Source organism: Periophthalmus magnuspinnatus, chromosome 3, assembly GCF_009829125.3.
Source record: "Periophthalmus magnuspinnatus isolate fPerMag1 chromosome 3, fPerMag1.2.pri, whole genome shotgun sequence".
NCBI classification, from domain to species: Eukaryota; Metazoa; Chordata; class Actinopteri; order Gobiiformes; family Gobiidae; genus Periophthalmus; species Periophthalmus magnuspinnatus.
In genome coordinates, this window is record NC_047128.1 from 10437803 (window position 1) to 10453368 (window position 15566).

Genomic DNA, 15566 nt, shown 5'->3' on the forward strand with positions numbered 1-15566 from the left:
TAATAAACTCTTTATTCAGACAATAAAATGTGATTTTCAACATTAAATGGTATTATTTTCTTTTGGCTTATGTGGCCTTGTAATCCCTCAGTGGTTCAGGTAGGTTCCATAGTGGTCCATGGACGTATACTAGTCTATGTAGTCTTATACTTGTTCTGATACAGTTCATGGTCATTTGACAGCTATTCAGAAAAGTTCATTTCTGTCCTGTGAATGTCACTTTTTTTAGTATCAATATCTGCTCAAATGACTATATAATTTTGATACTAGTTTAATATCGATTCGATTTTCAATACTTTTGATAAACCCATTTACAATGCACATTTTTAAGATGTTTTGCTGCATTAACCCTTGAGAAAAGACTGAAACATGTACTGCTGAACCAATACAAGAATCACATATGAGGCTGCAAGATTCATCGCAAGCAAATCAAAATCGCAATTTGAATGAACACAATTAGCAAATCACAAAGGCTGCAGTTTTTGAAGTAAATGTACCATCATTTCATCCACAAACAACAAAACTCCTGCTTTATTCTGGATAAAAATTGCTAACCCTGTAGCTTAGATCTGTACAAACATGTTCTAAAATGTGATTCTTGTATTAGATAATCAGTTCAGATTATTTTGTCAATTGTTCTGGATGGGTTTAAAATGTGAAATAGGTCAGGCCCAAGACCACTGCAGTTTGAGGAGGAAAAGTCCAAAATATGAAGGGCTAAACCAATACAAGAATACATACATTTCAGAGCATGCAGAGCAGAGTCCTGACACGCAAGCTTTTTGGATATTAAAGTTGCAGCAAGTTAGCTTTGCCAGCAAGATGATTTCTCGCGATTTTTGTGAGTTCACAAATTTTTGAGAATATGTCTTGTTTAGTTCCAGCTGAAGCATTTGCATGTGAACCTCACCAATCACAGAGCAGCACTGCTGTTTGGGTGGATGCCAGCCTCAGAACAACAAACATGGCGACACTGGGACACATACTTCAGCCTATTTTAGCGGCTATTTAGTTTGTGAAAAATGTGCAGAAGGTCTGAGCTTTCTGCTTTTGTATAACAAGGAAGATGTCTGTGCTTTTCTCTCCACTGGATGTAACAAAGTTTGATTTTCGACTTGTTCCTTTGTTGATTCTATGCAGTTTACATATGGCATAAATAACTGCAGCCTTCTCCAAACGTTTCATTTTTGCTCACATGTTCTTTGAAGAGTTTGAAGTTATTCTGGTGTTTACTAAGAACTACAAACTTGTGCCACCATAAAAATTCCAACTTTAAAAATATTGGCAACCAAATCATCCACAGAGACAGAGAAGTAAACAGAGTACGATGAAGACTTTGGCTCTGAAATGACCAGAGCCTCAAGAAGAGTGCACTTTAAATGCATTTATTTACTGACAATACAAACACTTTGTTCATGTGGCCCAGCGAGCATCATACAGCCTCTAAATTACTCCAAAGGCCTAGCTTGGACACTGACTTCTCTTTTTAGATGTGGAATAAGGTCGCATAAAAACACTGTCACAAGATTGCAATGTTTTGATATATATTTTTAAAGGTAATATATATTACACAAAGTGAACTCAGGACATACCATACCTAGAGCTGTGTTTTTATTTCATTCACAACATGTGTGAGGTTTGTTTGTGATGAGGAAACAGTGTTTATAAGAGACCTATAAGAGGTAAAGGTTGTATCTATGCGATTATCTCTTGACAAGTCGTATAGGCCCAGCAGACACCACTATAAATATATACAGTGGCCTTTCCACTGTCATTAGAGAACGAAGATGAGGTGAAACTAGTGTACGTGAGCGAGAGAGAGAGAAACATTTGAGAAAGAGAAAGACAGCGAGAGAGACAGAGACAGACATAGAGAAAGACAGAGAGACAGAGAGAGAGAGAGAGAGAGACATTTGAGAAAGAGAGAGACAGAGAACGTGTGAGAGACAGAGAAAGAAGAAATAGAGAGAGAAAGGAGAGTGGGAGGAAAGGGCAGAGAGAGAGTGAGAGAGACAGAGAGAGAGGGAGGAGAGAGAGAAAAGGAGAGAAAAGAAAGGATAGAAAGAGAGAGTGAGAAAGGAGAGAGACAGACAAAGAGAGAGAGAGAAAGAGAAAGAGAGAGACAAAAAAGGAGAGAAGAGAAAGGAGAGAGAGAGAGCACCATATGGTGATTTATGCGTTAAATCACCATTTTGCACTGTACGAGATGGAGAAGAAACTAATAAGAGAGAGAGAGAGAGAGAGAAACACAAAGCGGAGAGAAGAGAAAGTGGAGATGGAGAGAGTAACAGGCAATGAATTATGGGAGTCAAGCCTCCACTTTGATGAACCTGGTGATGAACATTGAAACTTTAATTTAAAAAGTCTAGATTTATATGAGCGACTTGACAATTATTTATTCAGTCTATTGTGTTTCCCAATCTCCCTCCAGCAGCCACCTCCCCCTCGTCCTCCTCCTCCTCTCTCCCCTTTCACACTGAGACAATTCAGACCTCAAGGTGTACTGCATGACCACAAGAGACTGTGTTAGAAGAGGAGACAAAAATGGCATATTTATGTGATTTTTTATTTTTTGCATTGGACAATATAAAGAATTGAACAATTGAACTGAAAAGCAACAAGTGGTTAAAGCCTATTGAGACACACTAGAAGATGGTCAATGACTAAAATAAAAAAAGCCTAAATATCCTAGCTATTTTGAATTGTTAATCGCTATGGCAACCGTCGTAACTTTTCATTATTGTGGACCTCATGTTTGTTTGCAATTAGACTATAGGCTTGGGGGAAGGATTACAGTAGTAAAAAGAAAAAAAACAAAACAAAACATTGATCCCATGTTAATTACTGGTGTCTATGGATCCAATTGGCTAAACTTGGATTTCACCGCCACAAACCAAGTCAAAAACGCAGTAAGGTTTATAACAAGTTAATCAAAAAGTGACTCACGGATTTTGGCCACGCTTGCCACCAGGAGCCAGATTGCGATGATGTACGGAGTCTGCACGTAGCTCCACTCCCATTGAACCACCTTGTACCCTCCGCCGTGCTGATGCTGCTGCTGATGCTGCCCTCCTGGTTCCTCGTCCTCCGCCGCGACCCCGGGGGCTGCACGCTCCTCGGCGGCGGAGTGAGCCAACGCCACCGGTCCCCGAGTCCCATCCCCGGAGTCTGTGGAAGCGGGCAGAGGGAAGAGGACCAACACAATCGCGGCCACACCGAACAGCAGTGCCGCCGACAGGAGCCCGGGTTTCGGCATGGTTAACGGGGCTCAGCGGACTCCCATGGCCCGCTTTAAATACGCAGGAGCCGCTCTCACCTCATTGACGGAGCGGCGACTGGAGGAGGAGGAGGAAGGACCCTAGACACGCGCACACTGACACGCGCAGGACACGACCTAATCACGTGACGCTTTCATTTAAGAAGCGTAGGGCGAGTGTGCGGTCTGTGCGTAAGGGCAGTTAACTTACTTTTTAACGACAAGTGTCAAATGTAAAGACTTATGCATGCAGTATTTGCATGATTATGAGCCTACAATGCTTACATTTAGGCTTCGTCACATTGGTCTTGTTCATGAACGCACTGCGCGCAGTGTATAGGTAATGAAATACCACACGTCTGTAATACTGTGGTGGCTGACCTTTAAAAGCGCGTAAACGTGTGTTTGTTGGTCGTGTCTATAGCTTCAGTTGCCTTCATCCTTTCTGAAACTGAGGATGACTTTGCATTTTCTGTCTGAAGCATCATCGTACAGCTACTGCTATAGAGCCCATAGTGTACTCCACCCCTAAAACACAAAAACCTGTGAGTCTAACATCTGCATATTCAGAATACAAAAATACAGCCACTCAATTCAGTTCAGTTCAAGTTTATTTAAAAAAGACTTGAGCTGACCAAAGTGCTTCACATAAAAGTCACCAAAAACACAAATATACACATAACACTATATACATAGGGTACATTTGGTGGTGTTCACTAAACAGTTTCTTTTCTAAAACCAAAGGAATACATTGCAGTATTTGATCAGACAAATTAAGCTTCAAGCTGCATAAAATTTGTGAGAAAAATATGAAGAACTGTTCAGCTGTGTGGGATTTTCATTTCTCAAACTAAATGTACGCAGAACAAACTGAAACAAACATGAAGCTGTTTTTAATCCTATGCTGTGTCTTTACTCTATAATCTAAATGAACTCTGTGTAAAAGTATTCCGAGTAGTCAGAACACAGTACCCTGATTGGACCATGTATCGGAATGCGTTACAAAATACATTTTAATTTGGGTATTCAGTATTTTGTAACTAAATACATTTTCACAGTATTCTGCCATCACTGGTTATTAGCAACCATTAAGTACTATTAGTCTATTGCTTCATCTTTCATGTATTTAAAAGCAAGTTATGTATGAAACAGTGTTAAAGCTGCACTGCGTAACATTTCAGGTAGAGAAAATGTAAAATAATAATTCAAAGTTTCATACTAAATACTTTAAAAAGCCTGATACAGTTTCCTCCATCCATCCATCAAACCAGCAGGGACCCCCAGCCCCCCCTCACCCGAGACACTTCCTCCAGCTCCTCCGGTGGGACCCCAAGGGATTCCCAGGCCAGCTGCAGCCCGGGTCTACAGGGGTGAAAAGGGTTTTGTCTCAGCTCTCCTTGTGCCTTTTGTGCACTCCTAATGACACTTACAGACGTGTTCTGTGTGCTTGTGCTTTTCAATGTGAGTTTGTTCATAATGTGACTGTGTTCAGGCTCAAGACCAGAGGTGACAGAGCCTTTTCTGTGGCAGCTCCCAGACTATGGAACAGCGCCCTCTCCCTGTCAGATCCTCTCAGTCTTTAATGCAGTTTAAGAACAGACTGAAAACCTACCTCTTCTCCTTGGCATTTAATACTAGAACCACCTCTTCTCCCTAGCATTTAAAACTAGAACCACCTCTTCTCCCTGGCATTTAATACTAGACCCACCTCTTTTCCCTGGCATTTAATACTAGCTAGAAAGATATCTTGGTGTTTAATTGTTCTTTTCCTATGTATTGTGTTATATGCATATTTATTTTTTGATTAGTTTGGTGTGAAGACGTTTAAATGTGCTATAGAAATAAACTTGAATGTGCACAAGATACATTTCCCCTAAGTGTGACAATAAAGTAGGCTCACACCTCCCAGACTTGTTCCAGGCCTGTTGTGTTCGATCTATCTCACTCTAGTGGAACAGCAGTTCTACTCAAAGTTCTTTCTGAAAGCTTGTCCTTATGGGTCATGATCTGAAAAAAATATATGGCAACAGCATAGTGTGGCCTTTACATATACACAAACTACAATGGATTAATTGGGTGACAGTAGCTCAGAATGTTCATCCACTGAGGAGGTTGGTGGTTTGAATCCCATTCTTCACATAAACATCATTGATAGAGTGGTCAGATCCACTGACCCACAAGATGGTGGTGTAATTTCAGCTCCCACAAATGAATGCTGTTGTTGTGTCTTTGGGCAAGACAGTTAACCCACCTCGCCTCCAGTGTCTGTGTACACTGGTGTGTGAATGTATGCATGAATGGGTGAGTGGTTACTTGATGTAAAGTACTTTGGGCCTTGAAGGTGGAAAAGCGCTATATAAAAATGTGACCATTTAATAACACAAATCACTGTTGTGCAACTAAAAGAAAAGAAAAAAACATGAGTCAAGTTATGATGACAAGTTAAGATGACACCAAAACAGTTCATTTTGATCAAATACTGCCACCTGGTGTTAATACAAATAATGACAATAAAAGTATTCAACAGTACAGTATGGAGGCATGTTTCATTACAAAAAATCTTTATTCATGATCTAAAACAGTTTTGTTATAAACTGACACATTCAAGTTCAAAGCCTTTACTTGTACTTGCCTTAAACGTTTAATATTTCCAGACCATCTTTTTCAAAACAAACCAAATCGATACAGTACAATGTGCAAAAAACAATTGTCATCTTAATATTAACCCACAAATAATGTGTCCACTGTTCACTTCGGTACCAGGCCAGTAACAAAGGAAAGTGTCGTAACATGAACAACTCTATTTTTTATTTTTTTTGTGGATTCTAAAAAGGCAGGTTTTGGGCCAAAAACAAGACATGCTCAGATAACCTTTGTCCATTAGTGACCAATGAGGTTTAGCTGCAGACATGTTGCAAATTTTAAACCAGGAGAGTCAATTTGAGCTGATCCAGATGTTTTGTAAAGCTAGTGAGCGCAATCATTGTAGTGAGTTGGAGTCATTTCAAAGTGGCAGTGTTGGCATTTTTTTTCAAAAATGACAACACATGTTACATTCTGGTCTGCTCGCTTTGAGTTCATTTTGAATCTTTGAACATGTATGATTACTTTTAGAAGAAAATAGACTTATTTCTTACACTCTGTATTCTGCTATGAGTTGTCGGCCATATTTGGTAGGGACATGCATAGCTTAAAATAGTCCAAAAAATAGAGTTAATACAGTTAATTTCAACGTTTTTGGACAGATTCATGTAAACTACTTTTTAAAGTTTTCTTTTAGTTTGTAACGTCTTAAATTTTTTCAATCATCTTTGGTAAAAATGCAGTATTTTACCATTTACACTATAAGTACAAATGGGAAGTTTAGCAGGCAGATTAAGGCATTCATATGTATCTGGACCTCATTTTAATATAGTCTGGGCCTGATTTTAATGTAGTCCGGACCTCATTTTAAAACTGTAGCAACATAATAAACTAGGAACGTATACTGTGTGACTTTACTGACAGAAGTATGCCACCAGCTTGTATCCATTGAAATGTTATTGTTCTGTCCAAAATGTTCCACAGTGATGGGATTAAACTTACCCACCTCCATGAAGACAGGCAGGTGGGACAACCAGGCCAAGTTACAGGTCAGATCTGTGATGAAGTGAGCAAAGTCACAGTAAGAACTACCAGTCAAATGTTGGACACACCCTTTCATTCAATCTTTTTTTCTTTATTTTGACTACTTTCTACAGTTTGTATTCATACAAAGGACATCAAATATATTAAGTAAGATATATGAAATTATGTAGCAATGAGGAAACATGAATTATTATTTTTTTATATTTAACATTCAAATCAATATTTTACATTCAAAGTATCCCCCCCTTTGCTTTGTTGAAAAATATTTTGTGGAGTTATTTAACTTTTTTTTTTGCTACATAATCCCATATATCTTATATGTGTATAAAATGTAGAAAGTAGTAAAAAAAATAAATAAACAAAATACAAAAAAAAAAAACATTCAATGAGAGCGTGCGTCCAAAACTTAGATTGGTAGTGTATGTTTTAGGCAATACAGATCAGTCTAATGCCACAGTGTGGAACATTTCAGGCAGGCCACGGAGAGAAGCAGGTGAGAGATCAGCAGAACAGAAAAGTTACACAGTGCACCTTTAAACCAGCAGAAACATCTTCATAATATTATGGCAAATATACTTTTTTGTATATTTTTAAAGGATTTTTTTGTTAATTTTGCTCAAAACCAAACTACTACACAACATCTACTTGACAATAACTTAAAAACTCTTAAATAACTTGTCTTAGTGATTGAATTTGAGTTCATAAACCTAAGACAGCCACAGGTCAAATGTACAATGTGCCATGTGAGTGCAGTCTTTAGCATTTGTGTAACTTGGCAACAGTGGTGCAAAGTGGGTTGGGTTTGTATATAAAAAGCAGTTTTTAATGACTCTCTGGTTGGCGGTGGTGGCGGCGGTATCAGAGTCTGTTGTCTTATTGATTGGTGGTGTCTGTCCATCAATCGATTAAAGGTAAATAGAATGATATTGTTCCTGTTCAAACATTTGAGTCTTGAGGCTTCTGGTTGTTGAGGCCTAAAGCTTGAACCACGTCCCGACTAAGGCCACTTTTCAATGTGCGCCGCACTGCAAAACACACACACACACAACATTATTATTATAATAACACAACATTTTAATTAAAACAGGACATAGTAGAATAACAAGACAATGCCTTTGGGGATGTTTTTGAATGGGGAGTTTTTTTTTGGGTTGGGTTTTTGGGTTTTATTTCATGATTTATATGTACATACATATACACTGGGCTTTCATGTTATTCTGTGTGTATGTGCGTGTGAATGTGTGTATGTGTGCGTGTGTAGTTAGTCTATTGTACATTAAAAATGTAAAGAATTTGAGAAGACCCCTGGAAGAATAGTGACTGATATTTCAGTAGATAATGGGGATCTTAATAAACTAAACTAAACCAAATTAAACCAAAGTGCTAGCGTTGGAAATTCTGAAAATAGTTAAAATATCTTCATGACTTTAAACTTACACTATGCAGGTTTTTGGTGGTGCTGTTCAAATTTCAATGTGCCCTCTAAACTGGCCTGAGTGTCTGATGTTAATCTGACAGACAGAACTCTAAACACTGATATGAAGCTGCGGAGGCAGCAGATGTGTTTTGGACACAGAAAAATGTTGAAGCTGAAAATACAAGTTTAACAATGTGACCTTTTGTGAAATCACTGTTGGATTAGAAGTGAGAGGCAATTATGGCTACAATATTGAGTTTGATTAGCTACATTAATTTCAATTCAATTCAATTCATTTATTTTTGTAACGCCCAAAATCACAACAACAGTTGTCTCGAAGGGCGTTCATGTTTTGGTTGATGGGGGAAACCGGAGTACCCGGAGGAAACCCATCCAGACACGGGGAGAAACATGAAAAACTCCACACAGAAAGGCCTGGTGACCCGGGGATCGAACCAACCTTCTTGCTGTGAGACATGAGTGATGGCACTCAGTCACCGTGCCGCCAAGAGTAAGATTAAGAATAGCTTCATTTGTCTTTCCATTACCTACACTTACAAACCTGAGATGCTGTTAGCTTAGGCTTAGTTTAGTCCAGTCATGGGTTTAGCTCTAGCTCTATATCTAGTAGAATCAAACACAGTTTATTAGAATGACCCTTGGCTGCAGGTACTCCCCACACACATCTTGCATCAATAATCCACTGTAATTTATATGTAAAACCCTAGATCATAAGCAGACATGTCACTGATGTGCCATCTTACTTTGTACAAAGAGTTTAAGAAGTATCAAATAATGCACTACTACGATGACTAATACTACTACTAAAATATTGTTTCCATAACCTGTCAAACTGTATTTTATTTTCTATTTTAATAAGATCTTTGGATACAGTTTTCCACAGTGGCATGGTTTAACACAAAGCACTTCTTTTCTGGATGTTAGCTCTAGCCATTGGCAGTGTACATCCTTTTAAGGCATGTTTGGTTGAATAAAATTGCATATGGATTCAGTTGTTGTGCACTCACATGACTTCCTGTTGACCCGGGAGCGTTTGCGTGTTTTGGGGCTGGACTCTCGCTCTGAGGGATTCTGGGTTACGGACTTCACCAAACGGTCCATGATCTCGTCTGTGGCATCGTCCTGAGGGCTCATGTCCTCTTTAGACATAACCATGGGAGAGGGGCTGACTCTGCCTCCGTGACCTGAGGAGGGACATACAAATACAGGTACAGACATAAGACTGTATCCTACATGACAAATGTAATAAGATTTAGGTTGACAGTTTTCATAAATGTATTTGTGTGTAATGTAACTAAGGTCTATTTTGTACAAATGAGAGTACTAGCTATATGCTTGTTCATCATGTATTCCATAGTTTGGCATTAAATATCCATCTTCCTGGAGACAAGCAGGTGCTATGATCAAGCCAAGTTAAAAATCAGATCTGTGGAAAGGTGACGTTGCTGACAGTGAGAGACATTTTTAGCAACAAAAACATCTGTAACTGAATACATGTTTAATGCCATGATGTGGAACATTTCTAGGCAAAGAAATAACATTCCCATGGAGACAAGCAGGGTAGCATATCCTCAAACCAAAAAAATGACACAGTGCACCTTTAGGCAAACTATTTCAAATGCACAGGCACGTGTATGATATAAATGCAATGCTTATCTCTTAAGTCTTCAAACAAGCACTCTCACCTTATATGTCTATGGACTGCTGTAACAGTGTATGTAGATGTAGAAATGCTATGCCCTATAAGCTCTGCCGATACTTTTGGACCGACAGAGATTATTTTCCCCAGATTCTGTCATTTAAATTTACTACAAACTCACCCACAGCCTTTTTAACCACAAAGTTATACAAAGCTATTATAATTTGTTTAAAATACAGTTTTTTATTTGTAATATAGCAGGTCGTAGGATCTGCTATCTGCTATAGGTAAATGTTCGCACTACTAGAAATAGTAGTGCGAACATTTACCTTTTGGATATTTTAACGTAAGTTAATTTTGACATTCTATAGGACAAAGCGAAGCCATGATTGTGTAAATATTGAATGCTCATTGCAGATTGAGATGTGTATTTGTATTGTACATGTGTGATGCTGTGTGAGCATGTGTGAGTATGGATCTGACAGCAGACAGTGTGAATCTTGTTGACTGAGTGTAATTACGCCGCTGTATAATGTATTTCTGTACATCAGGGACTGCAGATGGAAGCTAGCTGTTTAGCTCTAATCTGGTGTGGAATATCTGTTTTCTATGAGCTTAATGTCTGTACATTTGGTCTGTCCCAATGAGCCTCAAAATATATAACTCCAGCTTTCATGTATTGAACGACGAAGTCGATATAGTGATTATCATGACAGGCCTACTGTACATTGACCCTTCAAATAAAGCCTAAACTAAAACTACAATTTGTTTATGCAATAGTTGTACTATATTATAATATTATACTTATTGATACTTTGCAGTGGCATCGCATTGGGGGAGTTCCACATGTATCTCTATGGTGGAAATTTCAGCAATTACCATGGCAACACAATGCCCACAGTAGCAAATATTGTCCAAAAAAAATATTTAAGATCGTCTGAAATGGATTTAAACAATACATTTTGAGGAATCTGATGAATACAAGCATTCATAGTCATGTTTAGGTGTTTGATGATGTCTGATGAACAAAAAGGTGAGAGTGACTAACTAAACCATTAGCTAATGCTAGCTTGTGACTGTAATTTTATGTGTGAGAGCACAAATCAGCTCACCTGTTGTAGTTCTAACTTAAATTCTTTTTGGTAAGGTTGTGTTTACAAACAAACAGCTCAGATTACAATCTAAATTTGAGTAACAGTACTTCAGACAGAGCAGAGCCTACGGTTAGCATCACATCCCAGAGAATGTTAATGACCTCAGCTGCATCAACAGTGTCTTATATATAGGACATGTCTTACTGCGCACAGCCCTGGACCTCCTCAGGCCCTGCCCCACAGTCAGGCTGTCTGCTCCGCCGCTGATCAGTAGATTCTTCATGTTCTCATGCTGCTCCTCCTGCTGCTCTGCCTCCACATCTGCTGCTGAGGAGACGGGGGAGGGGCTATCTGCAGGCACCGCCCCCGAGAACTTCTCGGTCTGAAAAGAATCAATATTTAATTTAGCCTTTTTAATTAGTTTTACACATGAATCGCTCTAATGAATCCTGCTACTACTGAAGTCTTCCTTAAAACTCACTTAAATCTGCATTGTTATCTTGGTTTCTACTTTGTTAGTCTGTTCAAAAAAATAAATCTGAATTACTGAGAATAACAATATTTCAAAATTGGACTGATGTGGTAAACCCTCAGAAATCAAAATGCTGATAATGGAACCAAAAAGCATCGGACCTTGGGCGACAGAGTCTTCACTGCCACCACCCCCATCCTCTGGAACTCACTCCCACAATACATCAGGAACTCGAACTCACTGCAGCACTTCAAATCACCATTAAAAACCACAGGATGTATATATAAATACATAGCTATCCTGCTAGCCGCTGCGTTCCAAATAGGAAGTGAGCATGGGCATGCTTCCGGCTCAATATTTCACTTTACATTGAAAAATTGTTACCCCTCACTTTGTAACTGCTGCTGTCAGGCTTGTTGTTTTGATCTTAAAATATTTGTATTAACCTGCTCTACATGATCCTGGTGCTTTTATTTCGCTATCGTGTTTGTAAATCAAGATATGAACATTAATAACTGACAAATCAGGTGCCTTCTTTCCTCAAGGTCACTACCGCTAGCGTTAGCAGCAGGTTTGATTGACGACGTCACTAAGCGCCCACTCCCTGCTAAACCAGCAGAGTGGCTAGGAAGGGACACTGCCTTCAACATTCTTAATATGCAACTCAGCTCCAAATTGGCCCCTATAACTGCTAGCCATGATGAACTTCATTTGACAGGAGCCAAATGCTATGGGTGACACTCACTTTGTCCACTTTTTTATACAGGCTATGCTAAAAACTCACCTGTTTTTAAGGGTCCAACAAGCGATATATAAATCTGATGTACATTATTATTATCATTATCATTATTATTATTATTCAATATATCGCCATTTCTATTCAATTCCTCCAAACTGCAGGAGGACTGATCTGCAGTGCACAGTGTAAATGGTGTGAACAGATCAGAAGGGATTCATTGAACTGTAGTGAAATCCAACATTTTAAATAAGTTTACTTCTGGCTGTGTTTTCTTATTTAGTTTTGCTTGTTTTAGTTGATCTTGTACTTTGAAAGGCTAATGTAAGTCGGAAGGTGTAACAGAAAACAAACCAGATCTTTACCTCAGTGATCATCTTCCCTCTGGTCTTGGTCCTCTCTCTGTGTGCCGCCTTCTTCCTCTTCAACGTCAGCGCTCTGTCCCGGGATGTCCGATACTCCAAGGCAAACTCGCTGATGATTCTGCAGAAGTTGGTGATCTTAATGTCGCGCACAGAGGCCGATGGCTGGCCCAGGAACAGCAGGAATGAGTGGAAGCGGTTTATGACTCGCCTGTGGACCACCTTCAAAATGATGATCCTCTGGGTGCAGTCCTTTAAGAAATCTGTCAGCCTGTTCTTCAGCACAGCCTTCGTCTCATGTTTGGCCACGACCTTCAGATTGTCCCATGATGCTTTGCAGCGTCTCTCCAGCTGCGCCAGACTTTCAGAGAGTAGCTCAAAGTCAACCTAAAAGCCAGACAAATTTAATGTAGAGAAAATGTTGTTTGAATGTCTAGGCCTTCTGTTTCCTGTCTGTTCTAACCTCTGCATCCTTCTGCCTAAATATTCACCCTCACTCCTCTGTACCATATATTCAGTCTTTCTCTGTACCATATGTTCACTGTCCCTACTCTGTACCAAATATTCACTGCCCCTCCATGGTACCATATATTCACAATCCTTCCTCTTTACCATACCAGATACCAGAGTGGAGTTTTGCAGTGATGGTAAAACTCACAGCAACTAGCATGCTAAAACGCGCTCCCTGATTATCAGACAACAAAGCACTTCATAACTGGAATGCACACAACATGCAGCAGAGATATTCTGACCCCAAGAGCCGCTTACACATTGTATATGTACTAGGACAAGACAAGTTTTTCTCAAATACATGGGAAAAATGCGTTCGGGTCCTTTAATGTCCTAATGTATATTTACTTTGGCAGATCTGGTGATGGCTGGTATCTCGGAATACAGGTCTGTAGATTCGGGGTACTTCTCCAAGACCAGGTTACAGGTGTGATGGAGCAGAGACTGACGCTGAACTGTGTCCTTCACCTCCACCACCTTCTCTAAGTAACTCAGCTCAAAACCTTTGGCCTGAAACACACAGGGAGAGATGCAGACACGTTTATAGGATTAAACTGTGGGCACAAACAGTGAAATCTATGTCACATCAGGGGCATGTATAAGGTAATATCAATATAGGAAGTCTGGAGTTCACTTTAGATATGAACATAAAAAAGGTCTTATAGGTCCTGTATTACATAAAATTGACTCGTGAACTTTTAGTCATCTTATAATGTTACCTCCTTAAAAACATGTGTTTTGTTTCATTCACACATATTATTAGTCGGTCTACATCTCCAAAGCTCAAAAAGCTCCACCTTGTGGTGTCATGAAGCGGTAGTTTTCAAGTAAACAGCTACTTTTCAGCTTCAGGTAAATCATCCAAATGATTCTAGTAAAGGTGTATGGAGTTTAAAAACACAGTGGAGCACTTACTTCCTCACTTGTGATGAGGAAACAACATTACAGTGTTCCCTTGTTTATTGCGGTGGTTAGGTTCCAAAAAGAACCCGCGATAAATGAAATCCGCGAAGTAGAAAACTTAATTTTTTACAATTATTATATATATTTTAAGTCTGTAAAACCCTTCTCAATTTTCTCACATTTCTCTCAGTCTCAAAGTTCAAACCTCTTAGATAAAAAAAAAAAAGCACAGTATTACTGGACGCACGTCTTGGCCACCCTGCGTTTCTGTGGCGCGTTTTCAAGCCTCAGAGCGGCGCAAATCTGGTGTTGACGCGGCGTGTCTTGAGCGTTCAGGCATCAGATGCTCTGTTCACGCATCCAAAAGCTGATAAAGCTGAACTTTTTGGCGTTTGACGTCCAATCAAAGACTACGCTCATTATCCAGAACAAGTAGAAAGACATCAGCTACAAAGTAGCAGCACTTTAATTATGCTGGGCGCACTGGCAAGCATAAAGGTTAGTCACGGACCGAGACACTCAGTCACAGAGCTGATCACCTACGTTGAAGGGTTTTCTGTTATAAATACACTAAAGCCACTCTCTCAACCTGGTCTACAGCGTTCATAAAGACACAGGGAAAACAAAACATCCAAAGGCATTTGCAGACCGCAGACCGCGTCGGAGGCGTCTGCACTAAAATGTAAAGGCGTCCAACTAGAGGCATCCAACTGTTCTTGACGCCCCAGAGTCACACTGCTAGCATCACACATTTATGTAAATTTGGCTGAACGCATTCTGTACTGTACAGGAGACATGGGACGTCCATTAGCCAATCAGGACGCAGGACACAATGCGCTTTTATACACTGTAAAAAAAAAAAAAAAGCATGCAAAATTGCACAAAAAAAAATCCACAAAACAGCGAGACTGCAAAAAGTGAACCGCGATATAGCGAGGGAACACTGTATAACAGTATTCCCCAGCCATCCACTTTATGTATAGAGGACATTTAACAAACAAGACTTTAAGAATTTTAAGTCTCACTTAGTTTAGCCTTTCATTTTATATCCAAATAATTCCAGGTTACTGACTCTAATGTTATATGAAATTGTATTATAATTAAAGGTACACTATGTAACTTTTCTGGTTGATGTTAATGCTTTGCCATCTTGTACCGTATGGCATTAAATTGTATCCACCTCTGTGGAGACAAGCATTTGACACCACCAGGCCAATTTACACAGTAAGAATGCATTTACAGTAAGAATGCATGTTTTTCATGGTAATTTAGCAGCAGTAAAAATGCCTGTAAATGAAAAAAATGCAATACATGTAAATATAATGCCATACTGTGTAACATTCCTGGCAAAGGAATGAGACAGATGCAGAAAGATAAACATACAGATACAGAAAATTTACACAGTGCAGTTTTAATGACCAAAATTATAAATTACGCAAGACTTTTTTTTCGTCTTTTTCTAGACACTTTTATTATATGCATACAAGTATTATTTTGGGGAGCAGTTACTCTCACATTGCAAATACTGG

General features: G+C 39.3%; 2 protein-coding genes across 8 annotated transcripts in view; both read right to left on the bottom strand.

The window, feature by feature from the left end:
• Nucleotides 1-3300, bottom strand: part of slc9a5 (solute carrier family 9 member A5) — a 53000-nt gene extending 49700 nt beyond the window's left edge. The window contains exon 1 of the mRNA XM_033991783.2: nt 2947-3300. Within this exon, the coding sequence (XP_033847674.1) occupies nt 2947-3256 (310 nt within the window). The 5' untranslated portion in view covers nt 3257-3300. The remainder of the gene's footprint in view (nt 1-2946) is intronic.
• A 2500-nt stretch (nt 3301-5800) lies between these two features.
• Nucleotides 5801-15566, bottom strand: part of fhod1 (formin homology 2 domain containing 1) — an 86015-nt gene continuing 76249 nt past the window's right edge. For all 7 annotated transcript variants that reach the window (XM_055232533.1, XM_055232527.1, XM_055232532.1 and 4 more), the window contains 5 exons: nt 13483-13644; nt 12628-13011; nt 11259-11436; nt 9329-9505; nt 5801-7908 (listed from right to left, as the gene is read on the bottom strand). In XM_055232533.1, coding sequence (XP_055088508.1) covers nt 7820-7908; nt 9329-9505; nt 11259-11436; nt 12628-13011; nt 13483-13644 — 990 coding nt within the window. In that variant the 3' untranslated portion in view covers nt 5801-7819. The remainder of the gene's footprint in view (nt 7909-9328; nt 9506-11258; nt 11437-12627; nt 13012-13482; nt 13645-15566) is intronic.